The sequence below is a fragment of the Rhynchophorus ferrugineus genome, unplaced genomic scaffold (assembly GCF_030347505.1).
Source record: "Rhynchophorus ferrugineus isolate W39M unplaced genomic scaffold, kcgeb_rfMv2 rfM4, whole genome shotgun sequence".
Lineage (NCBI taxonomy): Eukaryota > Metazoa > Arthropoda > Insecta > Coleoptera > Curculionidae > Rhynchophorus > Rhynchophorus ferrugineus.
In genome coordinates, this window is record NW_027472583.1 from 48,062,826 (window position 1) to 48,084,127 (window position 21,302).

The window sequence follows — 21,302 nt, forward strand, 5'->3', positions numbered from 1 at the left end:
CTAGTTAACCCTCAAAGGATGCGTGTATAAATTTGACAGCTGTTGAATCATTATTTTGTGAATTATAGCATTTTGAATGAAGCAATTTTTGTTATTGTGAAAAAAAATGGCTAGAAAGGCATTTCGCGTGTTGATAAAATATTGCATTTTGAAAAAATACAGTTGAAGCAAAAATTTGGCTTAATGCCGAATTTCCAGACACTGCCCCAGGAAAATCAACCATCAAGGATTGGTGTGCTAAGTTTAGACGTGGTGAAATGGGCACCCAAGACAGTGAACGCCCAAAAGAGGTTGTTACCGACGAAAACATTTAAAAAATCCACAAAATGATTTTCAATGACCGTAAATTGAAACTGAATGAAATAGCAGACACTCTAAAGATATCAACTGAACGTGATGTAGACGTATCATTCACGAATATTTGGGTATGAGAAAGCTCTGTGCAAAGTGAGTGCCGCGCGAGCTCACTTTTAACTAAAAACAACGACGAGTTGATGATTCAGAGCAGTGTTTGAAGATAATCAAGCGTAATAAACCCGAGTTTTTACATCGATATATGGCAATGGATGAAACATGGCTCCATCATTTCACTCCGAAGTCCAATTGACAGTCATCCGAGTGGACTGCACACGATGAACCCGCTCCAAAGTGTGAGAAAAGGCAACAGTTGGCTGTCAAGGTCATGGCATCTGTATTTTGGGATGCGCATGAGATAATTTTCATTGACTACCTTGAAAAAGGAAGGACCATGAACAGCGACTATTACATAGCGTTATTGGACCTTTTAAAGAGCAAAATCGCCAAAAAACGGCCGCATTTGAAGAAAAAGAAAGTGCTGCTTCACCAAGACAATAATGCACCGTGTCAAAAATCCATGAATTGGGCTTCGAATTGCTTCCTTACCCACCGTATTCTCCAGATCTGTCTCCCAGCGACTATTTCCTGTCCTCAGATCTCAAAAGAATGGGAAGAAATTTTTGCCGAATGAAGAGGTGATCGCCGAAACTGAGGCCTATTTTGAAGCAAAGGACAAATCGTACTACAAAAATGGTATCGAAAAGTTGGAGGGTCGCTATAATCAGTGTATTTATTACCCTTGAAGGGAATTGTGTTGAATAAAAAGAACTAATTTTGCCAAAAAAATGTGTTTTACTATGGTAGCCTGGCGACTTTTCAATTGACCTGTTAACAAACTTATTTCATATTTTAAGGCGAAATCTTGGATCACTTCGTATATCCATTTTATTTCGAGGGCATCGTGCAGCTGTTCGTTGGTTACGTAGCAATAAGCATTAGTAGTTTATCGTAAAACTTTGTTTTGAGTGCGTTGGATTACTAGTTAATGCTTTGTGATTAACTAATAAACCAATCTCTTTGATTTTAAGTTAAGTTGAAAGTATCTTCAGACTCACCAGTATAATTGTTTGACGTTGAGTCTAATCTGCTCGTTTTTTGTCTAACATTATGTTTATAATTCAACCTACCATCGATATGTATTCCAAAGTATTCAGCTGATTCTGCTTGAAGAATCGGTCATCCGTTAAGTGATATAATTAGGTTTACGTCATTTCGCTGCAACACAAAATTAACATGGACAGATTTGGAGCTATTAAGCTGTATTTTCCAGTCTCTGGTCAATGAGTAGATCTTGTTGACAGCTACTACCGCTACTCTACAATTTTAGACAGAGATGACCTGACATGACCTTTTGTCATGATAACTGTGTCGCGGGCAAATGTTCCAAGTACTGTTTCTTTTGTTATTAGGATATCAGCAGTGTAGAGCAGATACAGAAGTGGTGTCAAGACGCTACTCTGTAAAACTCCGGCCAAAATAGGTTAAATTAAGTGTTGATAAGGCCTTCATGCGAGACTCTAAATTTTCTTTCGAAAATATATGATTTCAGTAGTCGGCAGTAATTCCGCGGTAGCAATTTGCGCATTTTATAGATAAATTCCAAATGCCATGCCCGGTCAGAATCTTGTGAGACTTCTAGGAATATTGCAGAGTAGTATTTCTTTTCTTCAAATGCAATTTCTTTGCACTTGAACTTAATCGATTATCGAGTGGTGATTTCGAAATCCAAACTGGAAATCTGGTAATCCTATAAATGGTTTAATACGTTTTAACACGACTTTCTCAAATAATTTTGATATGGCAGGTAACAGCGAAATAGGCCTGAAAGATCCAACTTTTCCCGCTGATTTTCTTAAGCATAATTATTCGAGCAACCTTAAGATATCGCGGAATATGCTTGTCTCAAACAGACATTGAATATATATGTCAACATGATTATTGCTTTTCGTGGTAGCTCTTTCTATAACACCGGTGAAATATCATCAATTCCAGGATTGAGGTTATTGTCAGTTTTCATTGGAATAATCAGATTTACGACTTCACCAAGCCGATAAACAGGATTAGGATATAAATTGTTCTATATTATTCGGTTCGAATAAGTTAGATTTTTCATCGTTGCGTCGAATCCATTTATTTCGATCATTTTTAATGGGTGGTACTGTAATAACTGATATTTTAAAACTGCGAGTCGCTTTCCATAGTAAAGTAATTTCCATTACTCGTCGTAAGTTTCCAATTACATTCTGATATTTTAATATGGAATTCAATATCACATAACTTCGAATAAAATGGTGGACAAAATTTTTCAAAAATATGAATTTATAGTAAAATGTTGGCCAAATAAATAAAAAATACAAAAATTCTATTGTAAAATGGTTTATTTTCCTGCAAAAACTGGTAAATCATGTATCAATGCGTATAATTTTCTTGTAATATTTTGGTGTAATGATAAAAATGCTGCGAATTCATTGAACACAGGTGGGTGGATAGTTTTGTATTAGAAATCTGTAACGGTTAAATAAATGAAACAACAAATCGTAAAAATATAAATAACATTCTATTTATATTTGTACAAAAATATAATATGTATATATTTTAAATACCTACAATTTAACATACATAGTATACTAAAATAATGTATATTATAAATATAAAAACTATCTCTCTTAAAACTATGACTAGCTGATTGTACAGCAATAAATTGTTGTAAATGAGGTAGATTAGTATATCAATAATAGAGAAAGGGAAAGAGAAGGGCGAAGTGTTCTCCTCTCCCCCTTCGGCCGTAGTCTGTCACGACACCGTAATGCCTCTCCACGTCAAAGTATAAAATTATTCTTTTACCCTGTATACGAATACATCCACAACAACTTGCTCCCCAAGCCCGACGAGTAACATTACTGTTTCCGAGACGTACGATGTCGAAACATTAGAAGACTGTACCCCCACCGATCAAAACTTCTTTTCCCTCACCGTCGATACTTAACGCTAAATGAGGTATATTTTAGCGATGGAAAAAAAGCTGAGAGGGGGGACAGAATGATCGGGGGTGGGAAAATTTCCTGACTACGCTAGGCTCAATTTGTTGATCCGACAAGACAAAAAGAAAAATCAAACGTAACAGTAAACTAAGAAAAATTATACCTCCAATGAATTTATCGTTAAATTAAAATATTAAAAGCATAACAGTATAACCTATACAAAAACATAACGATAATAATGATAACATGTTTAACATTTATGTACATATCATTACAAACACGATTTTAGGCATTAATTTCAACTGGTAATCAACAGAAACAACTAGAATATAACGTAACAAAATAATATCGTTATTTAAGTTATCTAGACTAGATTTTTAAGATGACTAAATAACAATACCCGGTAAAAAGGAAAATGCTTTGATGTTGTGGCTACGATTTTTCGATTACAATTCAAATTCTATATTCTGTAAGTTTAAAAGTGGCATTTAGTGTTAAGTACTTTTATGAAAAGCAGAACAAAGTATTTTAACGTTCAGGTTAAAATTTGACTTGATTGGGAAAACATAAAATCTCCTCTATAAATCACATATAGATCTGTTGGCACTTTTGGTGGTACCTATGAAATACTAAATATATCACCACTATATAGCTGAACATACTAAATGTACTGATATCCTTATTGCTAATCAAGTGACATTAAAGAGTGGTCATCAACCAAATATAAATCCATAAATAACACTTAATGTTTTACAAGATAAAATATATATATGAATCTAAATTACAATGATGTTCCATTTTTGGTACTTCTAGGGTGGTGTTAATTAAAAAGAAGTTAAATTCTTGAAAACCAAAATCACCTTGTTACATTGAAGAATGATATAAATTAATATCAAATGCCTTGCTGATACTGTTATTTGTTTCACTAACTAATATATAATTATATTTCAATATTTATGTGCTCAAATTCATGAAGTTAATTTATTAATTGTAATTAAGACTTGAAGCTTTATGAATGACGAACAATTTTTTACATCTAACAATATCAATGCAATGAAAACTGATTTATATGTAGTTTTATCAAAAAAAAAGCGAAACATTATTAGCTGCACTGAGTGAAACAAGAAAAATACTAATAAAATCTAATAAAATGGGGAAAGATATTTTATACCATGATAAAACGATTAAATTTTCTTATCTTTCACAAAGTAGTTAAGTACATTATTAGAAATTATTATTGAATATAGCCAGTGACAATTACTGTATAACAATAAAAACATATATAAGATTGAGTCTAGCATAGAAGAAATTTTCTCATGGTCTGTATTGAGTGGACGAGGATTGATCTCCATTTCCAAGACATGGCGTGTTTCGTGTATTTGTATTGAATTAGTATCAACAGACTTAATTGGTAATATGGTAACAATTTTTCATAATAATTTTGCAACGATAACGTAACGGCTCTTAAATTTATCCATGATAAAATTCAAATCCCTTTAACGATAACCATTAAAATCGTAAAAAATTATAAAATATATATGGTATATATATATTTTTGGAAATGCGTAAAACTGCTATATTTACACTGTTTTTTTATAATTTTTTTACAAATAAATATAATTTGTTTAATTACAATTAAAACTAAAGACTATTTTAAAAAACATATACAAATTTTCAAAAAATCTGATATGAGAAACATTAATCCATGAACAAAATATAATATAATATAGCACATTTCATATTTAGTAATATTCAATTCGAGTGATGAAACTTAATTAACAGAAAGTAATTCAATGAAGATGTTAAAACTATATATAACCAAATAGTTAAGTCACTATTATTTTAAATCATTACAAAATTTAAGTAACATCAATATTTCTTACATTAAGTTCAATCAATAAACAAATGGTAGCAACATAAAGTTAGGAGAATATTATGTATGGTTTTTCTTTATCTCGAACTACTTTCCCACAAATTTTCTATAATAAAAAATTGTGTTTTGCGCTTTGCAATATGTAGTTTTCTTTTATAAATTTTTTGTTCATGAATTATTGAACAATGATTGCAATATTCCCTCTTACATACTTGACTTGGCATATTTGCAATTAAATGATTATTTGAAATGAACCTTGTTTTGTATTAGTTATGTAAGTTTTTTTGGTTTTCTTATGCCCTAAAATAGAAATGAAATTAACTTCAAATACTTCTGGGATATTTTAACAAAATTGTCATGTCGATACATACATACATACAGATATGTATATATATATTTAATAATTTTTAACATACCACAGAAGTGATCGATTGTTTTCACGTTAATCGAAAGGATAGTGAGTAACACACTTTCCTACTTACCTTCGCGAAAATTCGCGATAACAGCAAAAACAACAGTAACAACGAGAACAACAAACGATCTGAATGGTATAGAACACTGTTAAGGTGGCGGCGGAGGTTGAAACGTCTTACTGAACGCAGGCAATGGCTTATTATCATCGTCCGATTCTGTAGTCTCCAAGATATCGAACACCTCCGGGCTGTCTTGCTGTTCAGGTTCAGCGATTTGCTTGAACATCTCAGAATAGAACTCCTTTAATTCGCTCTGTGTGGACTGCGACGACAGGAACAGCTCGTCTTCGTTGAGTGGTGCCAAACTCCCCTCTTCGAATATAGTTTTGACACCTTCTAAGCCCAAATCCTCCGTTTTGAATTGGTCCGGATCTAGCATAGTGTCCCCTTGTTCGATCTTCACTCGTACAGGCTGTCCCGGCCATTTGGCGACTATTATATCCGGGGAGGGTCCCATGCTAGTGCTGGGCATATCCTGCAATGACGCATAAGAAGTCGGCTCCGCAAACAGAACCTCGCCGCCCAACTCCGACGTCATAGTCTCCGGCCTGGCCGTCGATTCCACTTTGATCTGCGTCACGGTTTCTTCGGAGTATTGCTTGTGATGCGACTTTTTAATATGGCGGACGAGGTGGTCCTTACGTCCGAACCGTTGCGGACAGAATTGACACAGGAAATCCCTCATACCCGTATGCACCACCAAGTGTCGTCTTACGTCCTTTTTCGTAAAGAACCTTCGGTCGCAATGGTCGCACACGTACTTCTTCTCATTAGGGCTCTTTACCGTCCGACTACCTGCATGTACCTTCAGGTGATGAAGGATATCCTCTTTTTTTTCGAAGATTTCTAAGCATATCTGACACGTAAGGTTGCCTTCCTCAGCTGCGTGTACGGCTAGGTGTTTTCGGAAACTAAGCTGCGATGTATACTGCTTATTGCAGTCGGCTTTCTCACATTCATACAATTTTTTCGTAGGGCTGTGCACTTTTATATGATTCTTTAGATGGTCCTTCCGATGGAAGGTACGCTCACAGACCGTACAACTGAAGGGTTTCTTATCGGAGTGGATGAGCGTGTGGCGCACAAGCTTGAACTTCGAACTGAACGTTTTCTTGCAGTGCTCGCATTTGAACTGGGGCGCCCCAGTGTGCGTCTGATAATGCTTGTTGAATTTCTCCCCTGTGGCGAAGCTTCGGTGACAAACCGGACATGGATGACTCTTCTTGTGTCCCACCCGTTCTTGTTTCTTTTTCTTGCCCTTCTCTGTCGTCGTGGTTTTCGTCTTCAATGTTTGTAATCCGGAGGGACCAGGTTCGTCCACCGACTGGAATGTTGGGGGTGTCGTCACAGGGTACAAAGTGGTCAGGTTCTCGGTGTAATACTTCGTTTGGCTGAAGTAATCTTCGATGGAGGCCTGGAAGCTCTCCGGTTTGGAGGTGATGTGAGGCGTAGGCTCGGAGGGGCCGGCCAGCAATTGGAAGTCGGGTAAGCGGCTGAGAACGCCCATCTCGGAAGATTCGGTCGACGGGTCAACGGACAATAGCGGTGGTTCTTTATCTGAATCGGAGCTGGATGATTTCTGTGCAACTACCTTTTCAAGAGTCCTTTTATCGCCTGGTGTTCCCATGGCGATACCAATAGGGCCAACATGATCTGAAACATACAAGATACCTATAACCAAAAGTCATTTCCCGTTATTAAACGAGCACTAACTAATTATTAGATCTTTCTTCCTTTTTATCAGCATACCAGTAACGATTGTTTTCAAGCTTAAATTTCTGAAAATTGCATTGCGGTGTCTGATGTATTAGAAGTTCCTTATTTACGGCTTAAAAAATCCCGACTCAGTTTTCGTACTCCCAAAAACACCACCACCGCCTCGGCTCTCAAATCATTTGATAATTTTCTAATGTTATGTAACTAAAAACCTAACTAAAAAACTTAAAATTTAGGTAAAACAAAGAACGACATTTAGTTGTTTAGAAGAATGAGAAATAACTAAAAGAAATACCAATCATTTTAGCACTAACCACACAAGTAAACAACACAAACTCAAATAAGCATTCAAGAGTCTAGAAAGAGAAACTAAGGAGATCAGATAGGTAAAACCATATCTAATAAAAGAGGGCAAAAAAAGAGTAACAATTGTGAATAAAAAGTAATCATCAATGAGAACTAGAGAAGGGGGAATAGACAAAAACATGAATTGAAAAAAAAAATGTCAATGAAAATAAGGAAGAATAAAGATAAATTATGAAAAAGGGACCAGAGGCGTAGAAAAAAAAATAAAAATAATTACAAAATAGACCAAGAGAGAGCACTAACGGTAAACATTTTTATAGAAAAACAGGAAAGATAACAAGAACAAACTCACAAAATGAAGAAAAAAAAAGAACAATGCAGTGATGAACGATAACGACAGACGCGGAACAAAGGAGAAGAGATCAACAGGGAAGAAAAAAATCAGAAAAGAAAAACATTAAATAGCAACTGGACGGAGGCTGATTCACTCCTAAAGAATATTACTACCACTCCTATAATCCTATAATATAGCTTTTTCAAAGGTGGTGATACCCCTTCACGAAGCTAATCATTCACTTATGTTACAAGACACTATACACCAGGGCACCACAAACCTCAATAATAAAACCATTAATCTTCAAATGAATGAATGTGACCTATTTATCTAGTTGCATTTGTTTTAATTAATCTATTTATATAATCTCGAATATATTTTATTTGTACATTCATATTATTGATAATTATTATATGCATAATATTTAAATTGCTTGTATATTGAATTGAAGTTAGAGGGTTCAATTCTTGTACTTAATATCACTATTATATTATTAAAATACACTTACCTTGAGAAAAATTGGTTTGATAACCATTATTATATTTTCATGTTGTTATTAGTTTATGAATTTATATTTTGGTTTTAATGTTTATATGTAAAAGAATCAGCCACTAATAACCATACGAAAAGTATGGAGTATTTGAAACTGAAGTCAAATATGTATTATTAGCTGTCCATCGGAGTCATTATCTCTACCTGTATACTATTTTGCATAATCATAATGAATGTGTAACTTCCAAAAACAAGGATATTCATAAAAACAAATGAAAACATTTTTATTAAGGTATAATACATAGCATAGAACTGTCAAATAAATAAATCTTCTGATTATCATTCATATCAGCAGCATACAAAATTTTAACTTTAACGTCAACAGAAGTTTAAGTTAGATAGTATAATCGAACATTACATACTGGTGCTACTAATTAATGCCATGCCAAATTGTCTTGGCATTTTTATAACTTAACTCACTAATAAGACGAATTAATTTCGAGCAGAAATATAAAAATTATGAATCATGAATACCGATATAGCACCAACGTCTGAAAATCCTCGACACCCTAAGTGAAAAATGTTATAACTAATATTCAATTATTTAATATTATTTATGACTTTTATTTATTTGATTACTAAGTAATAGACTTTAAGTTTTGCAATACTTTAGCTGGAGGTCATTGACTGTTTTTATTATTTTTGAAACATCTGGAAAGTTGGATCACTAGACGGTGTTTTTAAATAGCATAAATATTTAGCAAAATAGTTTAAATTCTCGTTGTTAAATTAATGGCAATATAGTCAGTTCAATTAAAGTGTCGGGGTTACTCACCCTACATTAATATACTAGAAAAATATGCTTTTTTGCAATAACATGATGTGTCAATAATTTTTTTAGATAATAAAAAACTAATACCTACTATAAACTTTCCTTTTCACTTTACAATTCCACTTTTATACAGTTAGCACCATATAACTTGATGTGCAAATGTTTTATTATATTTTCCTTATTGCTTAATCAAGTAATCAGGCATATGATTAATATTAAATTATTTAATACTTATTAGAAAAGAGAACCGAAAAATTTAATTTACTAGCCAACAAGAAAACCAATAAAATATGTTCTATTATGTCATACTAAGTCGTTCTATTACACCAGAAAAATAACTTGTAAAAGCAGCTTTAAAAACTGTAAACCCAATGAATATATTGCTTATTAATTTTCGTAATTTTTAACAATTATTGACATTTAGGTCACAAAAAGTATTTTAACATAAGTAAGAGGAACAGATTGTAATTGAATATAAGTTCTGCAATAGCTACTATTTACACAAAGTACTTACAAAAAGGTTTAGTTTATGCTGTTACGCCCAAATGCTGTGTTCATAAGTGGAAAAATCCTTAATTTTCTCGAAACAAGGGCACAAAATTGAAGACAAAAAATAACCAGCAGGAACCACTAAATTTGAAGGGCAAATTATCTACGATATACACGGTGACACTTAGATATTTCACGTCGGGATATTTGAAATTTTATATAAAGACTTTCCCACTACACTTATTGATAATACTTTGTTTGATTGGAATATTTTTTTCCTGAACACAAACATATCTTTTTTGATGTCACACCTCCATCTTGAACCTTCAAAATTTCAAATGTCAATTGTCACTTTAAAATATCTTCTTTCTATTAACTTTTACCTTTTCCCAAGGTTTTAATCTATACATAATAAATATATGTATAAAACATACCCTAAAAATAAAGTTTAAGTGGCCACTATGTGATAATCTGTTAACCCGATTTATTTTATATCAAGAATTACAGCCTGTTACTAATCATAAATCATATAAAAATTGGTACGAAGACTGATATTATAACCTAAGTTAAATTATGTTTTGTTGATGGTGTTTCTGAATCGCTTGAAATTATGATATTTTAAAGTAATATACAAATAATTTGAGTATATTTTATATAAGATGGGTCTATTAACAGACCCCAGTAGTGGCCAGGGAAAACTAACAAAATTTCTGATAAAATTTCATAAGAAACTATGCGCCCTTTTATATCTGGGTGGTGTGATCTGGTTTTGTTGTTTAGCTTCATCTTCATTCAATGCTAGTACATATTTTTCTGAAAATGCTTTACTCCCAGGTTTAGTCAAGTCAATGTTTCAAGAAGATAGGACTGCACTGCGTTATTATGAAGAATTAGTGGATGAAACTAAAAAATATGATGATTCTATTCCTTATTCATGGTTAGTAGCAAAGTTTTCACAAATTGGGTTGGATGTCTACACACATAATTTTACATTAAATTCTCCATTAAATCCCAATGAGGTATATAGTCTTACTTTATAATATATTTAGTTCCATATGAGTAATGTATTTTAGAAATATTTTGGGAAAAATGTATATGGTATTTTGAGAGCACCTAGAGCTTCGAGCACAGAAGCTTTGGTTCTTAGTGTCCCATATAGGTCACCTTCTAGTATTTATGCTACAACTCTACCATCAGTGGCTATAGCACTAGCATTTGCTAAATTTGCTGTTAGTAAGTTGATGAATTATTATAACTATTGAACATTTTTCATTGAATTTTTTTAGGGGGCAAATATTGGGCTAAGGATATTATATTTTTAATTACTGATCATGAACAGTTAGGAATACAAGCCTGGTTGGAAGCATATCATGGTGTTAGCTGTGGAACAGATGGAACTTTAAATCACGGGGACCTGAACGGACGGGCTGGTGCTATACAAGCAGCAATTAATTTGGAACTGCATAGTACTAGAATAGGTTTAATATACTATAATTGGTACTTTTTAGAATTTTTGACAACATTATTTTAGGGAAAGTTGATATAAAAATTGAAGGATTGAATGGACAATTACCAAATTTGGATTTGTTTAATTTAGCCAGCAAAATATGTGCAAAAGAGAATGTTTATTATACATTTAAAGGAAAAGGTATACAATATTTTCGTGATCCTTACAAAGAATGGAAGCATTATTTTAAAAATATGTTAGCAATGATTGGTACTCAAGCCACGGGGGTATGTATTAATTATTTATTTAATATTGTGTATATATATTTTGAATTTGTTTTAGATTCCAAATGGAAATCATGGTCTATTTTTGCGATTTGGCATACAAGCTTTAACACTTGAGGGTTTTGAACCATCTAAGCGTGATTCGGGAGTAGGTTTTTTAAATATTGGAAGAGTAATTGAAGGAGTTTTTCGCAGCATGAATAATTTATTAGAAAGGTTCCACCAAAGCTTTTTCTTCTACTTATTACCAGCTCCAGATAGATATATTTCAATAGGTGAGCATTTCCTCTATTTGTTCGAATTGATCATATATAAAGCGCTGATGATTTTAGGCTTTTACATGCCAGCTGTCTGTTTAATATCAGCTGCACTTATAATAAAAGCTTGCGTTAAATGGTATCAGCTACATGGTAACCCTGTGGCTGAAGAAGTGAATGGTAAATATGATGCTTAGCCTTTATATATCATTTTTATTTTTTGAATCATAACTGAATTTTATTTATAGGTGCTGCTATTAAAAGAGCACCAACACTAAGTTATTTGGGTGTTATATTAATCTGTGTAATTACACATTCCATTGGAGCATTGCTTATGTCTCTGCCAGAACTCGTTGTGAAGGGTTCAAACCACTTTAATTACAGCGCTAGTCACAGCATATTTCTATCGTTATTATTTGTCACATTCCTTTCTTTATTTATACCTATAGGACTGGGTACTTTAAAACAAAATGTGCATAATATGAATCTTTTAGCAATATTTTCGCTACTAGAATTAGGAACAGTGATTATCTGTTTAGCAATGAATAATTTTTCATTAGGTATATTTTGTGGCATCATCAGTGTACCAGTTTCTCTACTTATAGATGCCAATCCAAACAAGTAAATTATTTTTTCACTTATTAATTTTATTACTAACTAATCTACTTTTTAGGTATCTCCGACCTGTCCAGAGGATCCTCTGGTTGATAATTCATCCAATGATGGTATTATTTATTGTAGTTCTAATAAACACATGGATGATGTTCAGACAGGAAGATGCTAAAGAAATTATTATTAGAGCAGCAGATGCTGTTCAACAAGCTGTCTTATATAGCATCGCTGATTCGATGATATATGGCAACTGGTTGTATAATGTAGTCACTACAGTGTTAGTTTCAAATTGGCTATGTTTTTGGTGCATTACCTGTAGTAATAAACATAAACCAGAGAGTAAAGTTACCACTGACAAGAAATCTAATTAAACTTATTTAGTGTTAATATAATGTACAACTTTTTAAATAAAGTGATTAAACATTATACTATTGCATTTTCTTACATAAATATATACTGAGAAGTTATTGAAAAACTATTATTGAAAACGAAATTTTATAATAACAATACAATTTTCTTTTTATCAGGAATTCGACAATTACATCAAGTTACCATTTGGAGTTTATAATTAATAGGCTGTCAGTAATGTCAGAAATTAATCAAACATAGAGAGTGTTACAGCGACAAATTGAAAAAAAGTGATAGATTCAAGGAATATTAAAAAATTGTAATGGGTTATGAGTTAATAATATTTTAATTGAAAAACCTAATAAGAATAATTTAAAAGAAATTATACATTTTTAAGGTGATTACATTACATATTTATATTCATTATTATTTTTCATATTTTTATGAGAATAATTTACATTACCAAATTGTTATTAACAACGTTTAAATTTTAGTTAATAATATATATAGATTTAATTTTTTTATTTTTGATTTTTCCAAAGAATTTTCTTCTTATATTTAACTTCACCTCTTTGTCATAATATAATAAAATAATTTTATTAAAGTGTGCTATGCTTTCCGTGGGAGGGTATTAATAGAACATCGAAGGGTCTATGAAGGACAAGTTGAGACAAGATTTCGAAAGTCTCTGGTGCAAATATAATAATTTGTGAAACAAAACGGGTTATAATTATAGAACAATATTATAATTTGTGTTAAAACAATGTAGGTAAGTGTAATATTATTCTAGCTGTATATTGTTTTTCGGGTTTTATTGGAATTGAATTTTTTTTAATTTATTTATATACACTTCTAATCGATTATAGGATATAATACAATCAATATGGACGCTTAAATTTCTAATGATTTTACTTGTGGTTTGAAATAGGTTGAAGGAAATACATATTATCTTGCTTTAATATATTTATTTAACATTAAAAAGTTCTCATTATAACGGTCTTTTGTTGTGATAAGGAAAAATCCTCTACTTCCACTATGATACACATTATTTTTGCAAATAAATTAAAACATTATTATTTAATACAAAGACAAATTTTAAGGGAAAATTTTAATAGATCTACGATTATCTAACAAACATTTATCAATTATTTTACAATATCATTGTTCGATGAAGCCGATTGATTTAGGATTGGTAGTACAATTATTTCCTTAAATTTACTTTTGCCTTACTAATATAATTGTCTAATAAACTATATGATTAAATCTAACAGCTAAAAATAGTGTCGATTACCAGATCTTATTCTTGTACATATTATATTAGGTAATTAAATTATTATAATATATATATGAACTATTAGTCTATCCAATATCAACATGTTTTATTGATATTGGATAGAAGTAAGATTTAAGTTAATATTATTTCAATATGGTAATCGATGATAAATTATCTTAATCCTACCAACTGCACGGTACGTTCGTTGTAAAATATACAATTGTTTGAGGGCAAAAAGTAACCATTACAAATATTTTAATATCTAAGTGTACAATAAAACATTCGAGATTCTTGCTTTTTTTAATCTAAGTATATATTGGTCCATATATAATTGATAATGTTGTTAAGAAATTTTCCAAACAAGAACTATACATTTTTTTATATTTTTTTTCTGGGCGTCCCTTTTTGGGACCTGAATATTTGCAAGGTAAATCCCTATCCTTACAAGTACATCGATTTTTGAGCAACATTTTTACAAACTAGCTCCTACAGAGGCCATAATTCTTTGTCACATTAAGCGAAACTTTTATAATTTTTCTTTAAATGATTATTATTTTTTAAGACAAACGTTTACAGCATACAACACTAGACAATTATATTCCTTTTTTTAGTTATTTATTAATGTGTACTAAAACACCTTTAAAATGTTTGCTTTTAATAGTATTCTTATTATTTGGTGTCTTGTTTTGTGAATGTATCAAATTACTTAATAGTTAAAATATTTTGTATCGATTTTTTCTGATTTGTTTTCTTCATATCCATATAGTTACTTTGTCAAAGAGCAGAGGAATTTGCTCGATATAATTATCCCTAGCGAGGTTACATGTATAGAAAGGGTCATTATCTTTGGTATGTATTTGTTCTGTAGTAAATCCGAATTACTGAACGGAGACCATAAAGTCATCTGGTTGTACGGTTCTAATAGGACCTCTTATTTAGTGGCGATAATGTGTTTCAGTTCAGAATCTGAAACGTACAATAATGGTTTGGAATTAACGTGACTAAAACGAGCAATTTCTTCGCAATTAGGACAGTAAAAACATCTCCATTCGTACATGTTTACATTCTGATTCGCTTGAACCACCGCAATATTTAATCGCCAGCTTCGTGGGGTATAAGGACGAGGCAGCGACTCCCGCAGATATATTATAATTAAATTAGATTGAGGTTGACTCCGCTTGCTATGTAGTCTTCACGCAAGAGTGGGACGAGCGTTGGAGGGCGTCTGTAACAGAAAAAGTTTAAATATCAAGTCAGGATGACGCCAACTATGCCAACATAATGTTGTTTTTTGGTGTGTAAAGTCTGTCTTCCTTTTTTTTATTTTTAATGTGTAAAACTGGATAAATATATTTTAACACATGATATGTGCACATTTGCTTTATATTCTTATATATATTTATATGGACATTTTCTATATGTTAACAAATAACAAATTCTATATGTTATTAAAAGTATTTAATTTTTTTTTATTTTATGTTTATTTATTAATAGTTGGGATTACGCAAACTATGCCAAAACAATATTGCTTCTTGGCGTGTAAAATCTGTTTTGTTAAATGTTTGTAAAAATATTTGTAAAATGTTTGTATGGATATTTAGCAAAGTTTATGTGTTATGTTTGGATTAATATTTTACGTACTGTTAAATAATACAGTTTATTTTATTTTCTTAACATCGCAGTTCAATTAAAATCTTCATTCAAAATCGCAAAATAACAATTCTTCAAATTTCGGTTTTATTCGGCTCCAGTTAGTTCCTCAAATTACTTTCTTTATTTCTAATACCTATCTTTTTTGACACTGACCATCACTGACTTCAATCATCGTTGACTGTTGCTTCACCATTCAAAGGGAAGGGGAGTCTTTTTCAAAAAAATACGCGAAGAAATATTTTGTTCTTTATTTTATAAACAACCTCCTTTTTCGCCACTTTCCATCAATCTCAGGATAGATCATCATGTCTTTGACCGAAAGGTTTTCTATGAAATAATGCAGTTGAAGAGTATTAAGAGCGTTTTCAGTGCATTAGGAATGAAGTTTCTCCACTATTACCTCACAATTCACATTTACCTCTTTGAAGGTGAGTTTCCCTTCTATCTGGCAAACCGACAGCAGAATTGTTGCAATATAGAGAGGATATTAGAGGATATTTTCTTCATGTCCTCATCAACTTGAAATCCTCTTATTTCCACCAGCTGCAGATTCTCAGTTACTTACAGGGTTACTTCTCACATACTGGAATGGACAAATTGTCTTACGCTATATTGTTATAAAATGCTCTTCTGGTACAGAAATCTGTCAACATGCATTGCGAATATGTCTAGATTGTTGAATTGGGGTTTTATTTGAGATTTCCTTGAAGTAAAGCTGTCATAAAAGAAAGAACAACGGATATAATCTTTTCTAGGTAGTATTTCTTTTAGGGAGATACTTCCTCAATTTGTTTCCTGATAATTAAGGATATCCTGACTGTCTGTGGCAACTGTGATAATACCTAGGACCGAACGAAAAGAGATTACTCAATTTTTTATTGTTGCATCTTTAAACAAATTATTGCTGATGTTTTTATTAATTTCTGATGTATTTTAATTGATCGATGTTGTTGGCTTTATAATCCGTTCTTACTTCTTCCCATATTAATTGCAATTTGTTATTACTTATGTTATTTTATATTAATTGCAATTAGATTATATACAGTATCTCTAAAACACATCAGTTTTCTTTAGATTCTGGGTAGTCTTTGTAAAGCTCATGAGGCTGATGAATCTACAAGTTATTATAGTCTTACGCGACTTTATTCGATAAGCTGTTGTAATTGTAATCTTCGTCTTTGTAATCATACTAGTGTTTGACTCAAACCCTGTACATTTTTATAGGCTAACAATGTGAACAATTCGTGTCTTTTAATTTATTTAAAGCATATTATTTTGCTGGTCGAGCAAAGAAACCACAATTATATACAGATATTTTATTGAAAGTTTTCTACCAGGTGTGGTTTCAATGTGCTTTTAGAGAAATTCGTTTGATAAAGGTACCCAGGTTCGTGATAGCACTCTGGTTTCTTCATTGATTTTGGTCAAGTTAACTCAGATGGAAGGGACTTCTATAGCTCGACCGTTTCCTAATTTGTAACTAAGAACTGTTGGTTATTATCTGGATAGTGTATTGACTTTTTCGACTGACTTAATTCTTAAACCATTGGGTCGTGTAACTAATTTATTTTACAATTATTTGTTACTGAAGGATATTGGTCTCAACGCTGTTGTCATTTTATTCCATATCTTGTTCGAAATCACAATTGGAAAAGTACACGGAGCGGTATTTACTGATTTAATAATCAAAATAAATGTCTCATCATTACTAGAAATGTTCATGCTGGTCAATATTTTCAGGATTGATCGCTACTTATGGATGGTGGTTTCCATTATTTTATTTATTTTTGAACATTTTTATCAGGTTTTAGAATTAAATTGTTAGTGATCCGTAGTAATGTTGGCAATTATATTTTTTAATTTTACTGTTATATTATTTGGCATGACAATTTGTGTCGTCGTCACAAAGTTTTTTCTATAATTACAATTAGCACTAATAAACTAATATAAGTTAGTTAGGCAAATATTTTATATTCAATTTTCATACCAAAAGTATTCTGTCTAATTTCTAAATGAAAACGTGCTTCAACCCAAAAAGATATGGAATGAAATAAACAACATTTGTGAAATCAGTTGCGACCGGTCGCTGAGAATAGTAAATTTTGACGAATAATGATTGAAATTCTGCAAAACGAACAGTAGCATTTGGATCAAAAGATAGACACTCTCATGATCAAGGACTGATGGTGATTAATATTTAACATCTACTGTTATTTTACCTGTTTAATTGTGCATATTTTGGGCTATTAGATGGAACACTTACTCTGTGGTTGTTCCGGAAAAATGACTGGAAATATGTTTGACTTGGGCCGCTCTGGCTTTAGCCAGGAGACTCATCACCGTTCTCTTGGTGGGTGTCATGGCTGTTCGTGGTCCAGCTGCCAGTAGCGGTCTCTTGCGACCCCCTACCATCAAGCTTTGGGGTATCATTTCGTCGGATCCGTTTAGGCTTGGTGACATCTGGTTCGACCCATTGGTTGAAAGAATGCTGGGTTCCGTGGGGGTCACTACGGGACTCGAAGTTTCTATAATTTGAAAATAAAACAAATAAATATAATATAAAATTATTTAATAGATAGTTTATAATATAGTTCATTATATAGTAAAAAAGTGTTTAATAGTTATAGACATGTATATATTGGATCGATTGAGGTACAAATAAGAAAACCTTATAAATACTCGAAAAAAAATACCCTGCATTAGAAAGGTTTCTATCTAAATGATATATCAGTACGATACCCAAATGATATGATGATTGAGTGATTTTGTAAGCTTTGATATTTTCAAAGTTCAATAGTCCACAGCTAGAGGTAGTTTGAGCAACTTATGTGCGCCTTTGGTTGAGATACGTTTGTAGAATAGAGACATTGAACTGAGATGAGTTTGTAGAATGCGTATATTTTAGGAATCCGTGGACTAGGGGTGATTTTCAAAATTTAGTTTCCAAATTCCTAGGACAAGGAGTGATTTCCGCCACCTCCTAAGTTCAGTACGACTTTAATAGATGTACACACCAAAATGTGATACTTTTTGGTCAAATTTTAATGAAATTAAGTAGTATTTTTGGAACTTTAGAATTTAGATTCTTCTAAAAAAAAAGATTAGGGATATTTCTCACTAGTTTCAATGCTCCTAAACCCTACGGTTCACGATTAGCTTTAATGCGAAACTGAACTGTAATACTTCTGTCCAATTTCTACGAAACTGGGTCAAGAGTATTCGTTCGAACTTCAGATTGAGTTAAGGGATGTTTTGGGCTTGAGACTTGCGCGATCACTCATACCTGAAATTTTGGATTCCGGATTGGAGCCGTGCTTATTAACAAAAACTAGACGATGTTTATTGACGATTACATTTTTAGGATGGTAGTTATGATACTCAGGCTCTTTATTATGTGTCTGTTATGATTGAGTGATCAAATGAGAAATATTTGTAGTTTCATAGCCGGTCGATAATTATAAACCAGATATATACCTGTTAAGGTTTGCATTATAGCTCTTCAGTTATAGCTGCTCAATACAAATATAGTCATTGTTGAGATTGCTTTGATGTTTATACATTTCAAAAGTCTCTCAATATTTTTTTTCAAAATAGTCTCGTGGGGTGGCTAAAACCTCTACTGTGTTGAATTAAACGTTGTGGTAAATATCCATCCAGTGTTTCGACCACAGCTGGTCGTACTGTCCAGATATTATACATCGTTAATTATCCTTTTTTTCCGTGTATGTAACAGTGCGCTACTGCTACGTCACTGGTTACAGACTGCCCTGTATTGGAAGAATCGCGGCCATGTGCAAAAGCCATGTGTTTTAAGACTGTAACAAGTGTGATGGGTTTGGTCTGTGTTATAATAGAAAAAAAATCTTAGTTTCGTTTGGTATCGCCATTCAGCAAGTAGCCTCCTCTTTCCTTAAAATAAAATAGTATCTTGAACTAAGTTAATAGTCTTTGTGCTTAAACCGCGTCACATTTTTGAGCTTATATATCTTATTATAAGTTAGGGGATGTTTTGTTTTTTTCTTGCCAATATCTTAAATCTAAATTATAACACCACTCGGCAACCATACCTATTTTAATATAACATCTTTTATTGAATATGTTTAGTATAATCTCAATCATACCTTCATTTATGATTATACTTGTTACTAATATAAATTCATTTATTACCACTTTTAATTTATACCTGGATAATTTTTGCATAGAAATATATCAGTACGTATTTCAGAAATGAAAATTAAATTATACTTAAGTTAATAGTAGTATATATACTGGGTGTTTTATTGGATAAGCTGTAGTATGTGTTGTGCAGTATTTTGTGTAGGTTAGTTTGCGCCAATTTTCTTGATTTGCACGTGCACGTTATACAGTTGTATTGTGTAGTAACCTTTCACGTTTTGCCACGGAATCTTGAGTTACTTTGTGAATCCACTTGATTTGAGGTCATCGTGCATTTCTTCGTTGGCTGTTGTTGAAATATCGGCACAACTTTAGTCGAAATCGGTTTGAATATTGGGAATGCCCCTTCATTATTTTAAAAAGATTCGAATTTAGAATAGTTCCGCGGCCAAAATTTGGATCAATCTCAAATGTCATACCCGATAAATACCTGTAAGACGTCCAGTAATATTGCCTTATCAATAACCGCTGTTACTGTATAAAATTGGTCGATTGTTGATAGATTAATCTGATATATCTATAAGTGGTTTAATATATTTTAGTAGTAGATTCTAGAACAATTTGGATATGTCAGATAGCTGCGAAATATTATATATCCATATCTTAAAACACCCCGGAAAGCTTTTGATCACATTGGGTGCCTTTGTAACCAACTTATATTAGAGTGAAAGAATCACTGTGCGAGAAACGGCCGGAATACGAGCAAAGATACAACATTGTTACTCTTGAGCATGACTAATACTTGAATTTCTAATACTTGTTCCGATATATGAGTCGTGACCTGTCTGAGCAGCTTCACTTCTTATGAAGATGATAAAAAATCGGTCGATTCGTGAATAGCCTCAAAAGATATATGTTTTTTTCGAGGTACAATCCGTAAATTGTCTAAATAATGATAAAAATTAGCGGCTGTCGATAGAAAATACTTTGAATAAAAGGCATTGTACAGATTTTACACAAAACAAGTTGTGGGCCTGATATAATTAATTTTGTTTTTCAATTAAAAAATCGTAATAATTAATAGTTACTTTTCACTAAAAACTATTTAAAATCTACTTTATTAATATGCATGTGATTACAGTCAAAATGTAGATGCGTGGAGAGCAGTACGTGTATATTTTTTCTGATATTTTGTAGCTCTTGAAATATCACTTTACGGTAAAAGAGATATTGAAGCGCTGCTTTACAAAAGGACGAATCGAAAAAATTTCAATACAAATATTATTTTTCTAAATTACATCTCATATTTTATACGGGGAGAGATGACGGCATAAAATAAGATTTATCAAAGGCGCAGACACTCTTTTTTCTGGCGATAATTTATGATTTTTCAGCATCATTGCCGTGGCGTTTTTTCATTGTAGACTAATGTCTGTTTGTCGAGCTAAAATATTCACGA

At 32.1% G+C, this 21,302-nt stretch overlaps 3 protein-coding genes across 5 annotated transcripts in view; 1 reads left to right on the forward strand and 2 right to left on the reverse strand.

The window, feature by feature from the left end:
- Positions 1–2,895: 2,895 nt before the first annotated feature.
- LOC143196456 (uncharacterized) lies at positions 2,896–10,189 on the reverse strand. 3 transcript variants are annotated; one of them, XR_013005747.1, is made up of 3 exons: positions 7,398–9,824; positions 5,694–7,337; positions 2,896–5,511 (listed from the first exon to the last, which is right to left on the reverse strand). XR_013005747.1 is itself a non-coding variant. In XM_076404140.1 (2 exons), the coding sequence occupies exon 2, from the start codon at positions 7,309–7,311 to the stop codon at positions 5,773–5,775; it is 1,539 nt and encodes a 512-aa protein (XP_076260255.1). In that variant the 5' UTR covers positions 7,312–7,337; positions 9,879–10,189; the 3' UTR covers positions 2,896–5,772. The 3 variants fall into 3 exon arrangements, 2 of the variants coding, with proteins under 2 accessions (XP_076260255.1, XP_076260254.1); XM_076404140.1 differs by lacking the exon at positions 7,398–9,824 and adding an exon at positions 9,879–10,189 and having other exon boundaries at positions 2,896–7,337; XM_076404139.1 differs by having other exon boundaries at positions 2,896–7,337; positions 7,398–9,823.
- Positions 10,190–10,406: 217 nt separating this feature from the next.
- On the forward strand, positions 10,407–12,879 carry GAA1 (Glycosylphosphatidylinositol anchor attachment 1). Its single transcript, XM_076404138.1, has 8 exons — positions 10,407–10,872; positions 10,927–11,086; positions 11,140–11,331; positions 11,385–11,587; positions 11,643–11,859; positions 11,917–12,021; positions 12,090–12,462; positions 12,515–12,879. The coding sequence occupies exons 1-8, from the start codon at positions 10,513–10,515 to the stop codon at positions 12,822–12,824; spliced, it is 1,920 nt and encodes a 639-aa protein (XP_076260253.1). The 5' UTR covers positions 10,407–10,512; the 3' UTR covers positions 12,825–12,879.
- An 881-nt stretch (positions 12,880–13,760) lies between these two features.
- The window catches only part of LOC143196459 (uncharacterized), a 376,070-nt gene continuing 368,528 nt past the window's right edge, over positions 13,761–21,302 (reverse strand). The window contains exons 7-8 of the mRNA XM_076404142.1: positions 17,991–18,252; positions 13,761–15,299 (exon numbers count right to left, since the gene is read on the reverse strand). Coding sequence (XP_076260257.1) covers positions 15,227–15,299; positions 17,991–18,252 — 335 coding nt within the window. The 3' untranslated portion in view covers positions 13,761–15,226. The remainder of the gene's footprint in view (positions 15,300–17,990; positions 18,253–21,302) is intronic.

What these genes read in the sequence shown, in the direction of transcription:
- GAA1 (XM_076404138.1), top strand. Translation starts at nt 10,513, where the DNA reads ATGGGTCTATTAACAGACCCCAGTAGTGGCCAGGGAAAACTAACAAAA. An exon ending in ACTGCATAGTACTAGAATAG is followed by an intron (nt 11,332 to 11,384) that starts GTTTAATATACT and finishes ACATTATTTTAG; the next exon opens with GGAAAGTTGATATAAAAATT. An exon ending in AGATAGATATATTTCAATAG is followed by an intron (nt 11,860 to 11,916) that starts GTGAGCATTTCC and finishes TGATGATTTTAG; the next exon opens with GCTTTTACATGCCAGCTGTC.
- LOC143196456 (XM_076404139.1), bottom strand. Translation starts at nt 7,431, where the DNA reads ATGCTGATAAAAAGGAAGAAAGATCTAATAATTA. An exon ending in GAAGAAAGATCTAATAATTA is followed by an intron (nt 7,338 to 7,397) that starts GTTAGTGCTCGT and finishes TGTATGTTTCAG; the next exon opens with ATCATGTTGGCCCTATTGGT.